Here is a 23,231-nt window from a genome sequence, read left to right on the forward strand (position 1 = left end):
TAGTAACGCGAGTAACTGGAATTCGTCCATGCGAAGAGGAACGAGTACGAACATAATAGAAAACCAAGAGTATTGTACTATATTACGTTTGTGTGAGATAAAGCAAGCAAAAGCAAAGAAAGTTACGGAGCAACGGAAGAAAACACAAAGTATCAAGATTAAAAAAACAATGGAAAGAAAAACTGCAGTTCTCAAACTGTTCCACGAGTAAGAACGCACTATGAACAATTCGCAGTTCACTGACGATGTGTGAAACATTGTAAAAAAACTAAACAGATACATATGATTCCAAGTTACTTTTCTCTCTAGAAATCAATTCCAATAATAAAAAAAAACCACTTAAAAGAATAACATCTTCGTTATATCAAAATTCCACACATTAAAAAAAAAAAAAAAAATAAAGATAACAGGGTAAAACAAAATATTTTCAAAATATGTCATATATTAGACAACTCCGTGGTTCCCATCCGATTGCGTGAAAAATCGATGAGAAACAGATTGTTTGTCGCAAGCAGAGAGGTATGTTACGGTGTTTAACCAAAAAATTAAAGGATTGAAAATGGTGCGACTAACTCAAAATATGTGTTTCTAGTTTCGCAGCAGGCCCTGTGACTCGTTAAAAAAAGGTACTTTAATCAAAAAATTATCACAGTTCACGCTTTACGAAATATATATTGTACATATTAAGAACTTCTGGAATGACTACGAACTTCTACACTTAAAAAAAAAAAAAAAAAAACAAAAGAAAAAGGGTACAAAATTAAATCCAGTTATGGTAAATGAAATTCTAAAAAAAAAAAACACTAATTAATATAATTTTATGCGAAATTTCATGTTTGGAAACTTGATTTGCATTAATAATCACGTCATTGCACGATCGAGATTCATAAAAACTTTTTATAAAAAAGTAAGTACACGGTACATGGACACGCGCACATAATAATTTTGTTTTTACATCTTTCCTCTATTCCTAAAAAATGGAAAAAAAATATATTCTGCATATATCCTTTCCCAATTTATCGCTAACGATTTTTCTGCTTCCTATTTGCATCTTTGTTGAACTTCTCGCTAACGACTTAACGCGAAACAGTTTATACGTGTTCGATTGAACTATTAATTCTTGCAATTCAATCGATAATGTAAATCAAGCTAAGAACGACATTTCCCGAAACAGATCGCGATCATCCGTAATTAAAAAAAAAAAAAAAAATAACGTGTAGGATGAGTGTCGTGTCATCTACTTGAATATGTCTTTTTTACACACTTACGAAATCGTTTGATTCTCCTAAAAGCTGCTTGTGAACAATTCAAGAGGATGACTTGGTAAAAGCCATGGATTAGTCACAGAAAATAAGAAAGAAAAATAATAATAACAATGTTCGTTCGTGTCTCGCTAGCTCCACAATAAAAAGATCAATAGCGATTTTTCCGTTGAAATTTGTTCATTCAATCGATTTAATGGAACAAAAGAAACCGAACGGAATTTCAAAGAACGCGTGAAACTCGACAGAAGTGTCTTTAATTTGAAAGGAATTTCAAACAGAATCGGCGTGGTGCGAAAGTTAATATCGAAAAGAGCCTGCGACACACAGACACATATTTCAAGGTAGCTCGAATACAGTGCGAGTTTAAGTATATATTTGTAGTTCCAGCGATTGCACGCTTGTCACAGCAGCAATCTGTTAAAAAATCAACGAAAACTAACAAACAAAAAGAAAGAAATAAAAATCGAAAATTATATATTACTCGAGTGATATACAGTACGCAAGAAACTAAATCGTCTCAAGAAAAAGCTTCGATACCAAGAAAGTAACGCTTGAGAAAAAAGAAAGAATTCGTCCCACGTTTACGACGTGAAGGTAATTGTGCTGTACTGACGATTTAAATATAGCTTGTTCAAAATAAATTGACTGCGCAAGGCTGCCACCACCATACACCATTCATAGTAGTGCTTGGTTAACTTGTCGCGTATTGGCAACTTATCTGGTCAATTATCGAGAGAGAGATATAATATTTCCAAAAATTTTAAGAGAGATATGATATTTCCAATAATTAAGAAATTTTTTATTTTTTTTATTTCACTGCTGGAGATAGAGACCAGTTAACGCTGCACTGCTATAATACTTAGCGCTAGAACTACCAGAATGGTCAAAATTACCAATTTCTAATTCCTCGTAGACACGTTATAGGCTTCTAGAAATTTTTTCATTTTAATTTCAATGACACGAATTTTATATTTTGGTCATCGATAGTTCTAACGTTAAGCCTTTCCTTTCTGCTCAACAATTCTCAAATGACAAATTACAGAAGCGTGTGCTCGATAGCAAGCAGTCAATTCATTTCGTACAAAAACAACTAAATTACCGAATATAAAGAATCATTTGCAATAGCGAACACTAGTGGCAGAACTCGTAGCCGCGTTCCATCGCGCTCGCACCGTACACCAGTTCACCTGACCAGAGAGACAGTAAATCCTTTTTGTTTCCACATATAGTGGGGATGTCGTAGGAGGAGGGCGGGTGTTGTGGATGCGTTTTCGAGAAAGGAGAATTTACACCTTACCTGTGACATCGTTGGTCAGATTGTTGCCATTGCTGGCCGCGTATCCGTTGAGAACGCCCGCGATCGAGTCCGTACTTCCGGTGCTCTTCGCGGGCGACGTTGCGGCGCCTGATGACACCGATGAGGACGTCGACTCCCCGCTGAGGGAGATATTGCTGCGCATGTGATTTTTCGCGTTTGGGGTGGTGGGTGGGGCATCGGGAGGGCCAAACAGGCGATTGTATGAATCATTACCGGGCTTGTTGCGCGGCGTTTCGTTGCTGTTGCTGTTCGGTGTATCGCCGAACAGCGCCGAGCCCAGCTGCGACTGGTTGTGGTTCTTCACGCGGCGGGGGCTAGTCTCTTCGGGGGCCGCGCCGAAAATGTCGCTGCTTCCGCCACCAGGGGGTTTCAATACCCTGAAACAATGGAACAATGCAAACATTAGATTTATCGATTTCAAAGATACCTGGTGGAGGTATAATTTTGACATTGGTCTTCAATCCTTAAGCATCAAAGTACATCAAAGATACACCAAAGTATTAAGTTCATGACCAGGAAAAGAGGATCGAAGATTTCTTCATTCGAACTGACAATTTCCTGCATAGAATAATTTATTTATTCAGAGATTCTTAGGTGATTGGGCGTCTTTTTTTTAGTGTTTTTCGTAATAATTTTTTTTTATGGGTTTAGTTATTACTAAATCATTATTTAGAGTAGAATTTGACTCTGAAGTAAATTGTTTAGACTAAACTTGTTTATTAAGAAAGTTTACTGATATTGGGACATTTTGTTCGACCATATCGTTCATTCTACTTTTTCTTACGTAATACTAATTCCTTTTAGAAAATGTCAAACTTCATAATAGTATAATAATTCTGTTACGACGTACGGTATGAATGTACGGTGAATACTATAAATTGTTTAGAAGAGTACTTCAATTTTATTCCTCTACAATAGCAAATAAAAAAAAGAATGAAATAACAGCTAGAAATCATTTGTACCAACTTCCAGATGGAACAAGTGCTCTTAAAATTACCTACGATCTTAATTCTCCACTAGTAACAAAGAACTAGGTGAAGACGTCAATTTCATTCAACGACAAGTACGCCTTCATCCACGCCTCTTAATTGCACGGTATACGAACTGTGCAATTGCGTGTAGTGCACGTTCCATGGGACAGCCTTTAGTCATACACGTCGAGTCAGCCACTTCCGAGAGGCGAAAAAGGGTTGAGAACCATTGTTCTCGGGCGGTGGTCGCCGACATGGGAACAACACGGCTCGGTCCCCACGACGGAAGGACTCGATCCAATTTGCTCGATAAATCTGCGCTGATTTCTACGTAACGAGGGTCGCGCGTCTCTCGGCTTGATGCGTGGCACGCGCTTTGTCGCGTGTTCGTTGCCTGGTCGAGCGGATAGAATGGGAAAAGGAAGGAAGAAAGGGAACAGCAACGGCGAAAAAAAAGACACGAGAGAAGAAATAACAGACCAGGGTGTGGTGCCAGAATTCACTTCGGACCAGGACGAGCAATTAAAAATATGAAATCCGTTCTCTTTTCTATGAACGACGAACGAATGAACGAGCCATGGGGGAGCATAGTTTTAAAGATCCACAGACATCATTAGCAGAACGGTTCAATTAACGAAGGAACCGTTCACGCGTGACGATCTCTTTTTTTCTCTCCCTCTCTCTTTTTTTTCAATTTCCTCCAGGGACGGATTCTGACTGCTTTCGAACGAGTTTGCGCAGGGAGACTATCCGAATATGGACCGTTTCTGGTTACACAGGCTCCGCGATGAATCTTGATCGATTCAGTCAGGATGAAGAATATCCTGTTGATTAATGCCTCGACTGATGTCTTGATATGGTAGCCGGTATTAACAATTCCGCTCCCATCTAGATCATTTTGTACAAGAGTCTGGTCGAAGTGTTTATAAATGATGTTGTAGCAGCGATGGATAGAGTATGATTATTGGGAGGAGTCGTTGCTTCTTGGGTATGTAGTTTGTGTCGGGATTATTTCTTGCTCGAGTTACACGGAAGCTTAAAGTGTTCGGTTCCATCGAGGTTCGTCCTTTTCTCTCTTTAAAAGTATATTTACACATACCCTCGCTTTGCAACGAAGCATTTTGTTTTCTTCAGAGTATCAAATGTTTGTAATCACACGAAAATAGTACACGAAGATAATCAATTAAAATTATTTACTATTAATTAATCAGTATAAATGCTATACCGTATAGTGATGTACGAATACATTTCGTATCCCTGTATCTCTTGTGCTTAAAGAAAAATATATATAATATATAAATCACATTGTTTTTATTATACAATAATGTTACGTTTACGCAACTTATCCCTTGGTTCAACATCCCGAACTTTCAAGATCGAAGAAATGACCACTGCGTGTAATTACCGCTTGTTCCCCGATATTTAACTGATAATATGATTTATAAATTCGAGAACGCCACTCCTAAGTCGTCCCCCCGTCTATACGCTGCCTCGTGGTAATACATTTTCTAATTACATTCAATTAACATTCTTCTCGAACGCATTACGTCGTTCTATCGACCGTATCGTATATGCCTGGCTGTATCGCCAGCAAGAAGTCGTTAAACTCCCGATCGATCGAATATAATCGTTTCACTCTAATTAACGTCGCAACACTGACGCCCCTTACGAATCTTCCCTGTGCCCCCTTTTACCCCCGACGATTCATCAAACGTACGCAACGTATCATAGCGCGCATTTCATCGACTCAACGATAAATCAACGCTTCCTCGTTACGGTGTCTCGGATAATTGAACGACCGACGCGGTTTGATAGAAACGTGTTCGTTGCTTCGACGAGGAAGCTTCTCTCTCTCTCTCTCTCTGTTCATACATAACCGCAACTATGAGCTTATAAGCCTCGTTTACGCTCCGTATAACGCTGAAAACTCACCACAAGGGACGCGCCATTCCTCCAATTATCAAATTCATCTCTAATTGACCAATTACTGGCTAGGTTGCTATGTATACGGATTTCTTCTATGCGTCGAGAACCGGCGATTTTATTAAGTAAAATAGATGTAGATATAGTCGTTTTGAAATTAGCAATTGGTTACGATTATTTAACTGTGCACTTTGAAAATTTTTATGGTCCACGAAGTGGCAACTTCGGTACACTTTTACAGCGGAACGTTCTTTTCCATGAAAAGAATTGTGTTTAGTAAATTTACTGATACATGGGATAGTTTTCATCCTCTTTTATTTTTTATCAATTTATGTCACTGTAATTTGCTTTAGGGCTAATCCTTTCGATTCCAAGAACTTCCTACAGCAGAGATCGCCAAGAAATATTTCTTCAATTCCTCATCCTGGTATGCGTAATATTGATCACATTAAAAATTCTTGTATTCACAAATCTGAAGATCGTTTCATATTCTATAACATAGGACCCATGTCGAAGACTTTTCTTTTACCACGATTCTTTCTAGTACGAAAATTTCATCTCTCGAAAAATTTCAATATCGAGTCTCATCTGAACTCCTACAATATCCACTCGATCTCGTTCTAACGAGTCAACCCCCGGCTCGTTCGTAAATTACCATATTCTCTTCCCGTCAACATCTACCAAAAGCAAAAAGAAAAGTAGATTTATCGTCCATTTCCATTTCTTCCGTACCATAAATCCTCGGAACGTAAGAGGGCAGGAAAAAGAAGGCGAGTTCACGTAAAGGACACGTCTAGGACGATTGATGATCCTCTTCGGTGATGTTGCGTCCGGTCGTCGATGCGTACAGTGTCCGAGATCGACGATTTTCTCGACGAGAGAGGGAGGGAGGGAGGGAGAGAGAGAGAGAGCCTACACGTTCAGATGAATCCGTGGAGAGACGGGAGGGCAAATAACGAGGATAATCAATCGGCCGTAGGAAGCGAGGAGTCCTGGAGGGGACAGGATGGGCGCGCCGAGGAAATATGTTGGATGACGTACGACGACGCCTCTGCGTCTTCTTTTCGACGCCGTGTAACCCCACCAAAGGAACCAATAGTCGACTTAATAAGACCATCAACCTGTTTTACGCGGTTGTCCATGCATCTTCCATCATCGAGAACCGCCATAACATTTTAATGTTCGTCGACGTAAACCAAGACGTAGAAGCGTGTTCCGGTGCTATTAAATAGGTTAATGTCATTTAATCTTATGTGTCGTCGTGTTTAATGGGGGGTAAAGACCGACATGAAAGAGATTAAACGCTCTTTATAAATCTCCAGTTTAGATAATCCGAAGACAGATGATCCTAACCGAACGTTGGTAATTATCTATGAGAAACGAACGTGGAGCAAGTACTTCTTTCATTACCGAATCTGTCAAAGCGATGGCTTACAGGGTTGCTTTTTGTTTTTGATGCTGATTTTTGTTGCGGGAAAAGTAACAGTTTTCCGTTTTAAATATTCGTTTTCTTTTTTTTTTTTTTTTTTTTCTTGAATCCAGAGCGATCGAATTTAAGACAGAATTTAATTTAGGAATTAATAGGTGAATTGACAGATTTGATATAACGATGATTTTAGCGTTAAAGATCTAGGATCGTTCAATTTTTCGTTTGTCTTTTTTCGGAAACTTTCTCGCAGAAAGATCTGTTGCACTACCTCGAGGCGCTTCCGGTACACCGCATTAGTTCCCTGCTGCGAGGATTTTACTTGACTTTCCGTTTGCACCGTGTGGGCTGCCGCTGACCCCACGGTTGCTGAACCCACCATATGCCGACTACAGCTAATATATATCGTTTAGAATGTTATTACACCATAAGGGACGTTATTTCTTTTATCTTTCCAATATCCCTGATGTTCGTTTAATAAAATACAGATGGATGCTTTGTCATCGCGACAAATTTTCAGAAGAAACTTTACCGTGACTCACGAGATATCGATTTTTGTGATGCGCAAATAAATTTATGAAAAATCACGGCTGAAAATGTAAATTAAAAGTTCGAGACAATACCATTGATTAGAAACTACATAATTTTGGTGAATATATTTTCTTTGTTATTGTCGCTCGAAGAATTCTCTGTGTCATTCACGATAATTTCTAATATCTTGATGCACGTTCTTCGTATCAATCGTCTTTTAACATCGACAGGGAAAGTTGACAAAAAATGTCACAACAGAAAAGATTTATGATATCAATTGGAATAGCGAGAAAAAACTTGCCTCGATATTTTCTACGAAGTCATTCAATTTCTAAGAAGTCATCCAACTCCTCCGATTCCACCGTAAAATTTCTTTCGCCCCGTTACGTAGCAATGTTAGAAATTCCCGAGGAAACCGCGTGAAAAGTGGACCAGGACGCTTTCGAAAATAATAATCATCTGCTACAATGACTCGACATGCTCGCAGAGCGAACTATGTTAATGCTTGGCGAACGTCATTAAAGAGGAAATACGATCTACTCTCTTCAAAGGTCTGTCTCGTTCAACTTAAAATAACACAATCGAGTTGTAAAGCTCTTCCGTCATCAAGATACGGAACAATAAATCGATCATACACTTTTCCTCGATGTAGACCATCATGCAAGTATCCATAATCCTAATGTTACATATTTGCATAAACGTTTAACTCTGCTACGAACCGGGAAAAATACTTGTAACTTGTTTGAAAAACATCCGACTATCACGCGGTTACAATTTTTTCCTATTCTCTTCGAACTTAAAAAATTGTTTAAGAATAGAAAAGTACGATTCGCTGGCAAATTATGGATATTATATCGTACGTAGTTACGACGATTACGAAGGATACAAATATTCCAGATCGATTTATCGGTAACTCTATAATAAAATAACATGTTGCGAAAAACGAGCAAATGTCTGGATACTTCTGCCAAGTAGATAGTGTACTTGATTTGTTTCCTTAAACCCTGTCATTTTGGAAGCTGCACGATCGATCGTCTACTCAGAGATCGTGAGACGATCGTCGATAGGACAGACAAAATGGAAGAAAACGAGTCGAAGGAACGAATTCTAATGTTCAACGGGGATCGTCCATCATCCTGCTAAACGTCTCACGTACGACGTAATCAAAAGAATATAGAAAATGGGACGCAAGGGCAATCATCTACTCTGTGAGTCGTAAAGTCGGATGAACGGAATTAAAGCTCGTGGGAATACGTGTAATATTCGACGTGACGCGAAATCAGGTTGCGTGGGTGAGAGAGTGCTTTGCTCTGGAAGAATTCTTCTATTAACACATTCCTTGACACCGAGTAAAATAGACTTGACAGTACTTTGACACTAAAACGACTAATGATAAATATACTATCAATTTACTCGCAACTTCGTTATACCGTGAAGTGAATATACCTAAGCGTATTCTAATCTCAATAACAGTTTACATTACTTTTACCAAAAGGTTTATGTTTCAAGTAATTGTGAAAAACGACAAGTAAATGAAACCTGTTTGGGCAGATCTGGTAATCATGATATTAAACTGGAATAAAAAAGGATTACATTAAAACAACTTCGATCGAAGAAAAATACCACCTGTGCTAGATTCTTAATGTTGTTTAATATTCTATCCTAACCGCTTTAGCGCCATGAAGCGCGATCGCGCTGTTAGCGTGCTGTGGTGAACTGTGTCGCGATGTTTGCTCGCGATCGTCAATTCGCAACGCGCTCAGTTTCGGCAACGAAAAGAAAGAACGCGATCGCGTCGATCGGTATTTCTCGCAAGTAAATGAACGAAACGCTAACGCGCAGCATAGCACAATCCGACGCGGATTCTTAAAACCTCCTGGCATTAAAATGGTTAAAAATTACAGCAATATTGCTTTTCTTTTTTACCCAATAAAAATTTCATTTCTGCAAATTCGCGTTCTTTGCATCGTGAACCGGCGATGATCCTCGTACCAAAGAATTATCGACGAAGGACATCCAACTTTAATAAGCAAAATCTCGATAGCAGAATAATATAAGGAAACCTCATCAAACTTTAAAGATTCGAAGAACATCGAACGTCCAACTTGTCGAAATATATTCTGATCTTGTCCAGTGACTGGCACGAGGATTTAGTCGGGGCAATAACGAAGGGAAAAGAGGAGTGAGTCGGTGCCATCTTCCGCGACGTCTCCTTTGGCATCGACGTCCTCTTGTCACGGTATATTCGGCTCTGTTGCGGAGGGATCACCCAATAAAAGAATTCAATCACGATCGATCCAACCCAACGATCACGCGACGACGTTACTTTAAAAAAAAAAAAGGGCACTAAGTTTACTGACGTATGATGACGATAAAAAAAAAGAAACTCGGTTTTCAGGTCAAACGAACTAGTCTTAAGTATCAGATTATATAAATACAATGTTATCCTCGTGGGAACGGCGCATTATCCTGCTTCCTAACGTCCCAATCGAAATTATGCGGAGAAAAATACCAGGCGTACCATGATCCTCCATTTCGAGGCACGATATTATCGTAGACCATTACTCTGCTTTTACACTTTGAACATCGAGCTTCGATTTCATCCATTACCCGTAACATCATCCCTTATCGTCGAATACACGCGCCGTTTCTGGCTCACTGATACCACAAGACTTTCTACTAACGTTTCTTTGGAATTTATAAGTATGTATGTAATGGAAGTAGCATAGCCAGATTCTGAATTATGCATTTCTTTAAGGGCTTCTTCGTGCGTTGATAGATAATACAAACCCTATCTTACGTTCTATAAAAATTTGATATTCAATTAGAATTATTATTCGCCGAGATATGTTTAACGATTATGTCGTTTAATAATTCTTAAATTCTCTATAGAGTTGTCAACCCCGTGAAGGAATAGAGATAAAGCTACTCGATTAAAACTATTATAATTACCAAAGTGTCATATCTCATATTCTTCAATAATTTCTAACGCCTTTACTAACTTTTCAACCTGTCTTTCCAATTCTTCGAAGGAAGAATTGAGAAATGAAGTTACTCGATTCAAATCTAACGTAATACTAATGTAACTAATACCTCGTGTTCCCCGATAATTTCCCATTTCTTTACTAATCTTCCAACTACTTTTTCAACAAATCTTTTCACTTGATTATCAATATTTAAAAATCCTCGCATCGATATTAATTGTTATTAATCTTCCTACTATGTCTTCCCAAAGTACAAATTATAGTTCACCGTTCATATGGTGGAAACTAGCCTTGGTCATCCTCGGAGTCAAAAGTTTTCGAGCCTAGAAACGTTGGAGACGCGATCGTTCGAGACGAAGCTTCTCGATGGAAAAATTCACAAGGCGGAAGATAAGGCGATCGGAAAGAGTCGGAGGCTCGGTGCTCGCGCGTAAATGGATCGTTTCTGTGGGTGCAGCGGCAATAAGGAGTCACGCTCGAGTACTCGTCTTGGCTGCTGGCAACTCCGTGTGAGGTCCCGGAATATCGAGGATGTCGATAACAAGGAGCGGCATTGTGGCCAATCTTTATCGCGTTTCGGACAATGGTCATTGTTCCGACGTTTAATTACCCCAGGCCTTTGCCATTCGCTAATACTTCCTCGATTTCACGTTTCGCTAAATATTTGCACCATGGTGAAACTCTTTTCGTGTGCTGCGCGCTTTCAGAGATGGATAGATGCAATACAGGAGTAGGCGAGAAATAGTTTAGCTGGAAGGTAATTGGTCGACTAGTAACCACGATGATCGTACGCTTCCATTATCTTCAACCTCGTGGGAGTTCCTTGAATATTCAAATACGATTCACCCTCGACGTAGGTCGTTCTGAAGGCGGGTTAGCTGATTTTACGATCAAGCTGACGCGATACGAGCATCGAACCCCTCTTCGTTGATTGGATTGGGAATTGGTAACTCGTGCGCGGGGATGTCTTATTGGGTTTCGTGTAAATTTGTTAGGGTAGCAAGCTCCTTTTCAAGCGAGGACTCCGCATGATCGAGTTAGAGGGTTAGATTTACCCAGTTCGGAGGCAATTTTTTCCAACTGTTTTTGTTTCTCTCTGCATAGCGAGAGAAAACCTCGCAAGGTAGATAACTTGGATAAATTTCACAAGATGATCAAAATTTCTCTTCACCGTAGAAAATTAGAGGAGTACAAAACTACTTGAAATCTCCCTTAGCTAATATAACATTATCATACGAACATTACAAAACAAAAGGTTGAGTTTCACAACGTCGTCGAAGTTTCTCTTGAAGAATAACTGAAAGCAAAACTGCGTTGTACCTTAGCAAAGCGATCATACAGACTTTATATTCAGATCGTAAATATTTCACGAGATCACCAAAATTTCTCTCGAAAGCAGGAAGTAAAACTGCTTGAAATCAAGGGTAATTTAGAGGCAAGTCTCGAGTCTTCCCGATCAGTCGGACGATTCTTCTTCTTCTCCGCCTTTCAACCATACCACAGTCATACATCACCATAGCCTGGCAGGCAGCACGCTAAGACGCTCGGTTCGATCCACGAGTACGTACCGATGCTTGCCCACGTCCTGTTCGATTCGTTTCAATTAGGAGCCTGGCGAGTTTTTCAATTCGATTCAGGAAGTTCCATCGACCGAAGCGCGATTAGTTGAACACGCAGTTACTTCGATCTGCCAGACGCCTTTCGATTCAATTCCTAATAGTGTACGGGTGCGTTGGCGTCAGACAGTCAGATACGAGAAGAAGCTTCACGTATCGTACCGTAGAAATTGCGAGTAGGCTTAAGTTTCTTCGACACCCTGAACCGCCGCATATATTATCTTCCATATTCTACCCTTGAAAAAAAGCTCCACCTTCGAACAAGAAATCTCGATTTCTCCATTTGGAATCGAATAACTTCAGGCCTTTTGTATCGCTTGGTAAAATCATGATTCTTCTTCACGTAACAGCAGTTTACTTTCATGATTCATATCAAGTTCTAGGTCAACATTTGTCCGAGGATAATCGCAGTTTTGCTGCGTGACTTGTGCCTAAACTGTATGTCATTCTTACAATTCTATTGTTTATGAATTACGTAGTCATCAAAAAATGATAGCAATTTTTTCTTCGTTGGAACAGCTCTATTCATCTGTTATGAACATTCGCTACTAGAGAAGTGTATCTAAGATTTCGAAAATAGAAAAGAAGCCAAGATCGATGCAAATCTACTTCGATAACAATTCTAACGATTCTGCTTTTGCTGTAAAGCTTAGAAAAACATCGAGTTCCTCTTAAGGTAATGACCGTTTCCTCTGACAAGTCGTGTCACGTTGCCTGATAATGACTTAATCGTCCTGTTAATCATACTGTTCCCAGCTATTTGGACTTTCACGAGTAGATTCGATTGTTCTAAGCGTGCTCGTTGCGTAACGGACGCGAGTCACGAGCGTAAATTATTCGTGTCGGCCGACTGCGTGAAACCGGCACGTGTGAATCATTGAATCGCAACACTGACGCATCCTCGCAACACGAGACGAATCTTCGACAATCGAAGGGTAAGAATATAATCTAATGATTTGATACGGAAGGGATGAGTCATTAGCATGCAAACAACAAGAAAGGGAGTTTTTATGAGTTCGACTGATCCATCAAATGTATTCACATCCAAGAAGATATCTTAGGTATCTTAATTGGTCTGAAAGGATTGCTGGAAGAATCTAATTGCTCTTTGTTCTACTATGAATATTCCATCGTGAGCATTCTATTGTAAACGGTTGTGTAGATATCGTGAACGTTTGAATACTGAAACTATCAGGATATTCAAAACAACCAATTTATAATTTCTCGTAGAAGATAGATTTGCAACGGTAGGGTAATAATTTTGAAAAATGATCCTTTGCAAAAATTTGATTTGTCTCTTGCGTTATATCTAATATATATTTCTTCGCATATCTTTTTATTTTAGTCTCTTTAGAACAAGTTACATGCTTTACACAGTTTAGTTGCCGATAATTCGAATGCTAATCGAGCAATTGGAAATGTTTCATGCAGGATTAGTGCTCTTACGAGTTGCTGACCGAATGATAAATACTCAGGGGGCTGCTTACGTATGCCTGTATGACTTAATCAGCCTGAATGTAAGAATGTATGAGATGAATATACGTTTCTTGCATATAATAACATGTCGTAGCGAATTGATACGGTGACCAGTTGCAGGGCAACTGAATTAGACCGTGCAACTATATTCGGTTGAAGTGGTCGAGTTACGAGCGAATATATTCGTGTGGAGTGACTAGAATTTAGATAAGAGCGTCCAGCATTAACTCTCTTATAAATACCTATCTGTTACTTAATTCCTTTTATACGATACGCTTACATTTATAGAACTGTAATAAATCTTTCCGATTGCACGAAAGTTCGTACAAGAAGTCGAACCAACTTAGCACGGTATCATCGAGTTAAGACTTAACTCTTCGCAGTTATATTATTCTACAAACATTTTATTATTACTTTAGAAAATTAATATTCTTTTATCAACGTGAATAATTATACATCGCAGAAAATTAACTATTAGATTATAGAAATTGAAACGAATTTAAATAAAGCATTTAATATTCTTTACCAAAATTAAATTATTTTAAAAAGTTAATTTTAAAAGGCTAATTTTAGACGAAGAATAAAAAAATTTTGACATTCAACAACAAAGGTATACAGTGACTAAGAGCAAAACTTCCCCGATTGCTCAAGACCGAAACAGTAAAAATGAAAGGGTACCATCATCATCATCGTTGTCGCGATATTATGTACAAGGTATTGTTGCGCAGAAATAACGTCGTCAACGTCACAATTGACAGAAGATGTTTGCGACATTCGCGAGACACGCCACGCACGCCATATACAGCAGGTAGCCACGATCGATGCAAATGCGGCAAATCGGCAAGTCAAAGTGGATCGTTTGAATTGCTCAGAAGGCGATTCATCGATCTCGGTGAACAATTCTGTCCGATGAGAAAAACGATCTCATCGATCAGACGAAACGTGATCGGTAATCAAAGCGCAATCGATCGATCCCCCGCATAATCCATATTTTGTCCTAAGACTGTTTTAGGGATTTAAGTAGTTGAAATGTTTCAGTATCGCGTAATAAATGTAAATCAGCAATGATTTACAATTCAGAATTTGTAATAACTTTAAAAAAAACAGCGATTATTACTGGAATAATTTTCCTACCTCAAATCTGACATAGAAATATATGGAAATTCTATGCTTTCCAATTTAAAATCTGTGGCAAATTTCATCAGAAACTAGCATTACATTCCCCCCAATCTTTTTAACAAATCTATATTTCCAATTTGAGATTCGTAATCAATTACTTTAAGAGTAATACAACCTTTCCTCTAACTTTCTTCGACAAATTTTCATTCGCTTCGATAAATCGGTAATGTGTAAAAATTTGATCTCGAACAAATAATCGCGCCATTTGAAGACGATCGTATAGACGATCGGACAGCTATAAAAGGAAGCCAGATCGAGTCGAAGAAAAAGGTCTGTGTGTAACTTTATGCAATGGATCGTGGACTTAGTAATAGACGAAGTTTACGCGAAATTAACTAATTGGCCAATTACGCCTCCGCCCGACCAATTCAACGGCGTAATCGATCGACTTATTCGGTTCCGGTGAAATCGTCGATTTAACCCCTCTTTTCAATCTCTCTCTTCGTTCTTGGTCCCTTGTTTGGTCGGTCATCGTTTAACAAGCGGATAATCGGACGAGCAACGAGTACTTATCAAAACTTATTTCGACGCCGTTTATTTCAATCAGCCTCGTGATCGCGAAACGATTTTCTGGCTTCTCAAACGACGAGCAACATTGCTTCTTTCGATGACATACATATTTCGATTTCTCTTTGATGTTGACTTTATCGATTGCTGATACTTCTGGTTTACTTTACCTGCACGATTATCGGCACTTTTACAGCATAATAAAATAATGAAGAGCACTCAAGGAACGGTTTAAATCGTCATATTACAGTCGGACGAAAAAGTGGCCACCTGAGAATCTCAATTCTTAAAATACCTTTCCACGCGGTACGTTTATATTCCTGTAAACTGGTTAACTGTATTTTTAAACTAAAGTAGGATACTAAATATTTGTCGAAAATAAATTTCCAATTATTTTCTTCTCCGTTATAAACAATTATCTTACGGATTATATAAATTTTAGCCAAAAATAGAATACGATCCTGAACTGTGTAAAAACAATTTTGTAAAAAAATGTACTAACATAGATTCTACGACATACCCACTATTCTTAGAATAATTACGTCATAAATAAAACGACTTAAAAAATTATCCGTGTAAGAGTACCAACTGGCACGTACAACTTTTTATCTCGAGATAGTCATCAAACAAATTACTCATTCCTTCGTCAAATCCTTATCTCAGCGTCTCCGAACGATGATTTCGAGCCTGACGACGCTCCAAATTCGCAACTTCCCTATCGACGATTTACTCAGAAAAGTCATTAGATAAATTTATCCGCGACATTCGTGGCAGTAGAAGAGCAACATCTACGTCATTCTACGATCCACCGTCGAACGATATCGCGTTTTCTCGCGAAACTATTCAGCTGGAAGCTCGAAGTTCACGTTCCGTGGCCCTGAATAATGCACAGGAAACACCGCGGAACAAAGTATGAGTTATCGAGCGCACGCTGCTAAGAACACGGCCACGTACACAAAAGAGATAGCAGCGATGATTATCGGACGAAGGTGCATTACGATCGATCGACTTCCAGCGTTTCGCGTGGCGGACCTTATCACTGGCCGCAAAGAGACATATCTGTCTCTATCGAGTCAATGTTCTGTAAAAGCGGACTGTTATAAATAAAGAGATCGGCGTAGGCGGCTATAGGCACTGACGTATCGAGAACATCCAGGTTGTTTCCCTTTCTTTTTCCAGGAAACTTTTTCATTTTCTTCCTAGCGTTATGAGTTATTATTTACATTCGTGAGATAGATCTGGAAGAACGTTGTTTCGAACAAAATATAACGATCCGGAAGTTATCTAAACAATTACATTTAAAACTTCTATATCTGATAAGTTCAGCGTCGAAGTTAAAAATGAAATACGTGGAAAATCCATTTCGATTCATTGTAACAAAGAATTATTTCATTCGTGTGTGATAGTCAGAGAATGAAATATTTTGAAGAAATATCGTCCTGTGATGATGTTTAAATCATACTTTATTTACACCGCGATTAATTGCGTGGTGAAACCGCAAGTTTACTTTCTTATCGAAATTGGAATATCATGTTTGTTATCTGACGATAACTTTTATTTTCACTCACTGCCATCGGTCGAACTCTCCTTGCTGATCATCTGCAGCGGTCATAAATTATCCTGATAGCGTGTCGGGCAATTGTTAGGCTGATGTTTGAGTTTGTCGATTCGTGGAAATATGTGGTCGTGAGCCATATGACTGTAGAAATTGAGAAGAATATCAACCTTATATGCCACTATGATTCTCGAATATTCCACCCAATATTATAACTCCCATGAATTGCCTCTATATAAATAATAATTTTTATATTTTAATAATTTCTTACGTAATAATTTCCCCAAAATTGTTCAGTTCTATATTCGGAATTATTTCCAAGTCCTTTGCACAAAGGCTTTTATGCTTACGTGCATATATACATAAACTCCAGATATTACAATCTGCAAATTCCCTAAAATTCCAAAAATCCGCTAAAACAGCAAGACGTAATTAAATGCCTAGGTGAACGGTCGAAAACACTAAAACAGTTACACGGAGCAACGTGAAATCGGTAAGGTCCAGACAGAGCAAGTCTCACCAGGGCTTCCATGCGTCATAGGTTCGCAAAATCCGTCTTTTCTCCTAGGAAGCCCCGAAGAACGATATCCACAAAGGCCTACGAGCTTACACGAGGGGGAAGCCACCGCTGCGGGGGTTCATACGACGCTTGTCCACCCTTTCGTGTCCACTGGTAAAATGGGGGTGAGTAACCCCATGACAGAAACGATCCGGATCCGGAAAGAGCGACTCGTTCGTAGTAACGCGATACGTCTCGATCCACGTGGAACTTGGAGACGTGTAGTTTTACACGTGAAGCATATCATAATGGTCGAGGAAGTCGGCGGAAGAAACAAAAAAAGAACGCCGATTCTAGGTTACACTTCGATCCACGTGGATACTTGACGTTGATGGTGTTCTGGCCTGCTCGATGAGAGTAGAGAAAAACGATCGCCGAGAAACTCGAGTAAGATGGAGGAAACTTGACGGATTGCTTCTTTCTCTAGTTTTTCTTTTTTCTTTGTTTTGAGAGAATTTATAGTGACGTGATGTTGAGCAAATTAGGATTGGATTGCTTGCAACTAATTACGGTTGGTAATTTCGTCTTGATTTGGAGTAGAGGATTTCATTGTAGTATTTCAGAAACGATCAGACAATGAACAGAATGTAAACGCAATTGTATAGGAAGTCTGCGGAAGATTTTCTAAAGAACATCTTTAATTTGTTAAAGTATTTGTGGAAGATCTTGTAATCAGGTCTGTACGTTTATGTAAAAATATTTATAAAAAAAGCTACAAAAGAATTATAAATTATAAATTAATAAAAAAAATTTTTGAACAATACATATAAAAAGTTCATGAAAATTTCCCCTGCAAAGAATTTTTGCCAAAAATTTTTTCACAGTGAAATATTATTTATCATAAATGAACATATAAAAAGAAGAATGGTTTCAAATCTAGACTTCTAGACTAAAAGTTAGGTAAAGTGGCGAGCTGAAGTAACTATAGCGAACATTTTTATAGTGGAAAAAAGGAATTAACTAATTGGATTGCTCCCCACTTAAGCTTAATACCCGACGTAGCTAAGTGGAAGTCCGAAGTTATGGAAACAGAAACTACCACTTCTATTAAGAATATTTTCTCATTAGCATACATCGAAAGCGTCTGATACTGACATAATTAACAAGTCCAATGCGCTTAATTCGACGCATTTTGCAAATTGTTACGACGATTCGAGTAAGATAAGTAGGAGGAACAGGATATGAGATGAGCTTGGAAAAACATGTGTCACGCCCACGCACAATGTAATAATACATACCTTATTATAGTTGTTAGGGAAGGACTCGTTAAGAAGGTTAATCGTCGATTGATAATTGGTCCGAAATTGGATCCGTTCGCTTACGGGATCTCTTTAAATGAAATTGACATTGTTCCTTGATTCTCCTATCGTTCGACTCATTTATCACTTTCTGTTAATCGAATAAAAATACTACATTTCTTATTTAGAAATCTTAATCTTATCTTATTTATCAGAATATTCTTACACGATATGCTATCTATGTAAATCCTTGTAATTCAGGATTGAAATAATTCTCAGCGGTTCCAAGTTCCTTCATCCTCCGATTCGCAATCAGACAAAAATTATTATTCTCTTATTTTATAATTAATATCCACCATTTAATTATATGTCTCAAAATATTATAAACAGAATACCCATACAAATATTTTATTTTAGTACCTAACTTCTAATAATTCATGCTTTTAAGCCATTGTCAGCCCATTTAGAATACTCAACATTTCTGATCAAATGCGTCTCAAACGCGTAAATCTCCAAAGAGCAATATTTTAACTCATTGATTCACTCTTGTTAGAAAAATCTTCCGATTTACCTTCCAAATTTAACTCCACTCCGCATTGCGTCAAAAAATCCTTGCAGAAATACGTTTGCTATCATACTACACATAATTCTATGTCTCTTCACCTAGATTTCAGTTGATAGCGCGACAAATCCCAGGACAGCGACAATTTTTATTCGACGAGACCTAGTAGTCGTCACGATAATAGATCAGAATTGGCAATAGACAGGCTGGTGTAGCGATTTTTCAGCTGGCAGCTGTCCCAAACGATTTAAGCTTATTCTCATTAGGTCAAGACCGGCCAGCCTTGCATAGGGATTCTCAAATAGGCCAAACGACAAATCGTTGAAAAGAATTTCAGCTGAACTCGTGTTCTAATATCTATTAGTTAGCGTTTCCTTCATAGAGTCTCTTGTCTTGTTACTGCTAAATCAGCGATGCGAAACAACTGGTGAAAACAAAGAACCGGTGAAAAGATACGTCTGGTTACGTGTATCCAAGTTTGCGTAAGACCTCAACTGACCGGTGCTAAGGAGAAGATCCAAGGAAGAAGGATCTAGATTCTAGATGTACGATATCGTGGTCCTTTGAAGTCTTGAATTATGTATTACGTTTCTACAGGAGAAATTATACAGATGGATGATGGATTTCTTAAGCTGGGAGCGATGCGTGTGAATACTGTGAATGAATGTACAAATGAAGTTCGAATTTTTTATTTTCTCTCGACTATTGGAAATTATTAGGTGTGAATATGCTATCTAGGAAACTTCTACTTCCTTTTTAAGCTTAAAGGATTTCTAGCTTCGAAGTATCTATGAGATTTCTAATTTTTTATAGAAACTTAGCGAGAAGCTTCGATATATGCAGCTGTCAGAAAGGTAATAAATTAAGCGAGGCAAAGAGTCGACTACGTTGATTGCACACAACAGATACCGTATGTTAAATTACTACAAAATCTACTTAAAGCCACTATTACTCTTAATGTCCAAAAATTCGTAAGATTAGAAATATCTACGAAATCTACCAAAATTTCTTAACAACACAAATTTCCTTAATTTCTTAATTACTTCAAGGAGATTACAATCTTCAAATTTCTACAAAATCCATCTAAATTCCTTAACAAGATAAGGTTCCTAATGTTCTAACACAGAGACAACCTCCATAGAAATATCAAAAATCAAGAAATCGATGAAAATTTCTGGAGAATTACGGAAAATCTTCCATACCTCTTACCAAGAAATTGTTTTTAGTAAAAAGAACTATGGCGATATCGAAAAATGAGTCACGGATTCGTGGAAATCCACCGTGAAGTATACACACGAAGCAGCATAATAATCTGTACTTTTTCAAGTAATCTCGTGTCATCCTTTGAAACAGGTTCGAAAGATGATGAACGAAGAGAAGCTCTCTCGCGTCGGGTGTCGGGGATGGGCCTGTTTATCACTCGAGGACAAAGACTGTACTGTATTGGGTCTTGTATAGAGCAAGCATTATAACGGGGGCATCGATGGGAAAGCACGAACGCTCGTCCTCGGGGCCAGGACGGATAAGCATCAATCTCGATGCCACGAATCCGATCAGAAAGATAACCGCGTGCCTCGAGACCCCGCGTCGTGACTCTGCACTCTATTGTTTCCATCTACAGGTGCTAACAGTCCTAGAAGAGGAAGCACGTTGATTTTCGTTTGGATCTTTGGAATTTCTCTATCCGATTGTATCAGAGAAGTTTTACTGGCCTGATTCGACGTATAAAATTATTTAGGTTTATTAAAAAGTTGCTGGCACTTTCGCTTATTAAATGTACGAAGAAGAGTTAAGGTCCCAAGTGGTTGGTCTATTTATTCGGTCAACCTGGAAGTGATTGGACAGTTCGAGGGTTCTCGTTATGAGTGCTTCTGGAAGTATTAAAGGACCTTCGGTTGATTTGATTAAATATATAGGAAGTTGATTAAATTTATTGAAAATTTACTGGATTCATCGAGCATGAATGCATCGAATTTATATTTATTTATTGAATTTATCAAATGCTGATAGCACTTCCATCGTTAAACCAATGTCCAATTTGTTAATTACTTTTATTAGTTTAATTGCTAGCAAAATATCCGACGCATACGATATAACGATTGTTTGATTGTTTTCTTGATTCAGGTTATATCAGATATAGAAGGTTAAAGTTCAAAGATGATTTACTGTTCACAGAATAATTCGAGAACTTTCTCTTCGATATCTAACTTGCGGCATAGCACCGAGTGAAACAATAAAAATCAAGATTGATAATGGTTCCAAGAGAGTTTTAAACCCATACTCGATTTTAATCGAGCATTTTGGAGCACATCCATTATCCTACATCCTCGTCCTAAAGTGCTGCCGATAGACGAGGAATCCGAGTGAATACGAATAACAGGATCCAGCTGATAGACTACCAAGAACTTTCTTCTCTTATACAGAATTCTCCCTAAGCGAGGTCAACATAATCTGAATATCCAATGACCAAGCCGTCTAATTTCAAAGGTAGCTAATAACACCCTTCGATGTTCAGAAGCTGCATCGCTTGGAAAGTATCTATCCAAACACGACGAGGAAAGATTTCGCAACTCGTGACATTAATATCCTAATTAACTTTCCAATATTTCCTCGAACAACCTATTTCCAATTAGATCGGAAGAATATAAAGAAGCAGACAGAGAATTCAAAGGAAAAGATTCCTCGTTATTTACAATCCGCCAACTTATTACTATTCCACTCGCGAAGTCAATGAACTTCGTGGAAGAACAATAAGAACAAAGATTCCAATTTACACGTCCTCGAAAGAGTTTCACTTCCTAATTATCCAAAAGCTATCGTTCAATGCGATTCCCATTGTTCAAGTAAATGAACTTCATGGAGGAACAATAACTACAAAAATCATCAACGATCAGATCTTCCTATGGATCCCACCAGAAGAAGCGAGGAGATTTATCTGAGATTTTTGACTAAACGATTAACACCTCCTCAAGAGGACTGCGCTTAGATAAAAGATCGCGTGGGTGTGTTATGAAGCGTATATAGTAGGTACAAAGAAAAATCATGGTGGCAATTAAGCGCGAACGGGCTGGAGGTGACATCCGTGTAATTACAGCCGTTCAAGAGCCATGTACACATCAATTACCCGAGGGCGTTGACCACATATTAAACGAAGTTCAATTGCAGAAATCTCTTGTCCACACACGTCGTCGATTTCCATTCGTCACCAAGCTTCCTTACGACATTGAAACAGGAAACGGAACAAACGATCGTGTTAACATATTTGCTGCTATTAATATACGGCCGTTTTTTCCCCCAGAAATTAAACACTCGTCATTTTTTATTAGATATATCTTTCATTAAATTAATAATGTTTGTCCTAAGTTCGTTGCTTCCTGTTCCGTTTATCTTTCTAAGCTCTTTTGATAAAAAGTTACTCATAGCAAATGATTATAATAATTGGTGAAAACAATAATTTATGCCAATTAGTTATTAAGCGAAAATTATTCCACTGATATTTGTAGAGTTAATATTAAGATAAACAAACGTTTATCTTGAAACTGGTAAAAAGCTATTAAACAGGCAAAAATTATCGTGTAATCAGGCGGTTAATGTTTCTACGACGTTTAAGATGTTAAACAGAGACACGTATATAGCGTGGAATAACAGTCACGCTTTCTAAATCCGACTGTGTTCCGCTCTTTTCCTCTATTTCGGTGCAGCCTCGACTTTTGACACGTAAAGACGCGCTTCCTACGGCCGAAAGATGAAAAAGCTTCAGTTCCGGGAAGAAACAGAGTAAAGGATCGACGAGGAATATTCTAGAAGTACTCTGAGAGTCTGCTCGTTTTATCAATCGCCGGTGAATGGGTATTTCTTGGAAGACTTGCGCAAAAATATTTCTTCATACATTTTACAGCGCGACAAGACGAAATTAATCGTAACGAGAGCTTTAATGAATTATTTTGAATTTTTTGCTATGAAACGCGGGAATGAAATATTAATTATTACGAAGTCATAGTGTAAAACGATACGACATGTATTACGCGTACCTTTAACTAATAAATCGTAAAGAACAGACATAATAATAATCAAGTGATTGATAATTATCATCTGTACTCAAGAATGTTACGGGGCGAGAT

The 23,231-nt window shown here is 38.3% G+C and overlaps 1 protein-coding gene across 6 annotated transcripts in view; it reads right to left on the minus strand.

Moving 5' to 3' along the window:
* LOC126867338 (microtubule-associated protein Jupiter) overlaps positions 1-23,231 on the minus strand; it is an 88,621-nt gene that overhangs the window by 6,414 nt on the left and 58,976 nt on the right. For 4 of the 6 annotated variants that reach the window (XM_050621755.1, XM_050621756.1, XM_050621758.1 and 1 more), the window contains 2 exons: positions 2,563-2,960; positions 1,269-1,292 (listed from right to left, as the gene is read on the minus strand). In XM_050621755.1, the coding sequence (XP_050477712.1) occupies positions 1,269-1,292; positions 2,563-2,960 (422 nt within the window). The remainder of the gene's footprint in view (positions 1-1,268; positions 1,293-2,562; positions 2,961-23,231) is intronic. The other 2 variants (XM_050621757.1, XM_050621759.1) reach the window with 1 other exon arrangement.

The sequence above is a fragment of the Bombus huntii genome, chromosome 7 (genome assembly GCF_024542735.1).
Source record: "Bombus huntii isolate Logan2020A chromosome 7, iyBomHunt1.1, whole genome shotgun sequence".
NCBI classification, from domain to species: Eukaryota; Metazoa; Arthropoda; class Insecta; order Hymenoptera; family Apidae; genus Bombus; species Bombus huntii.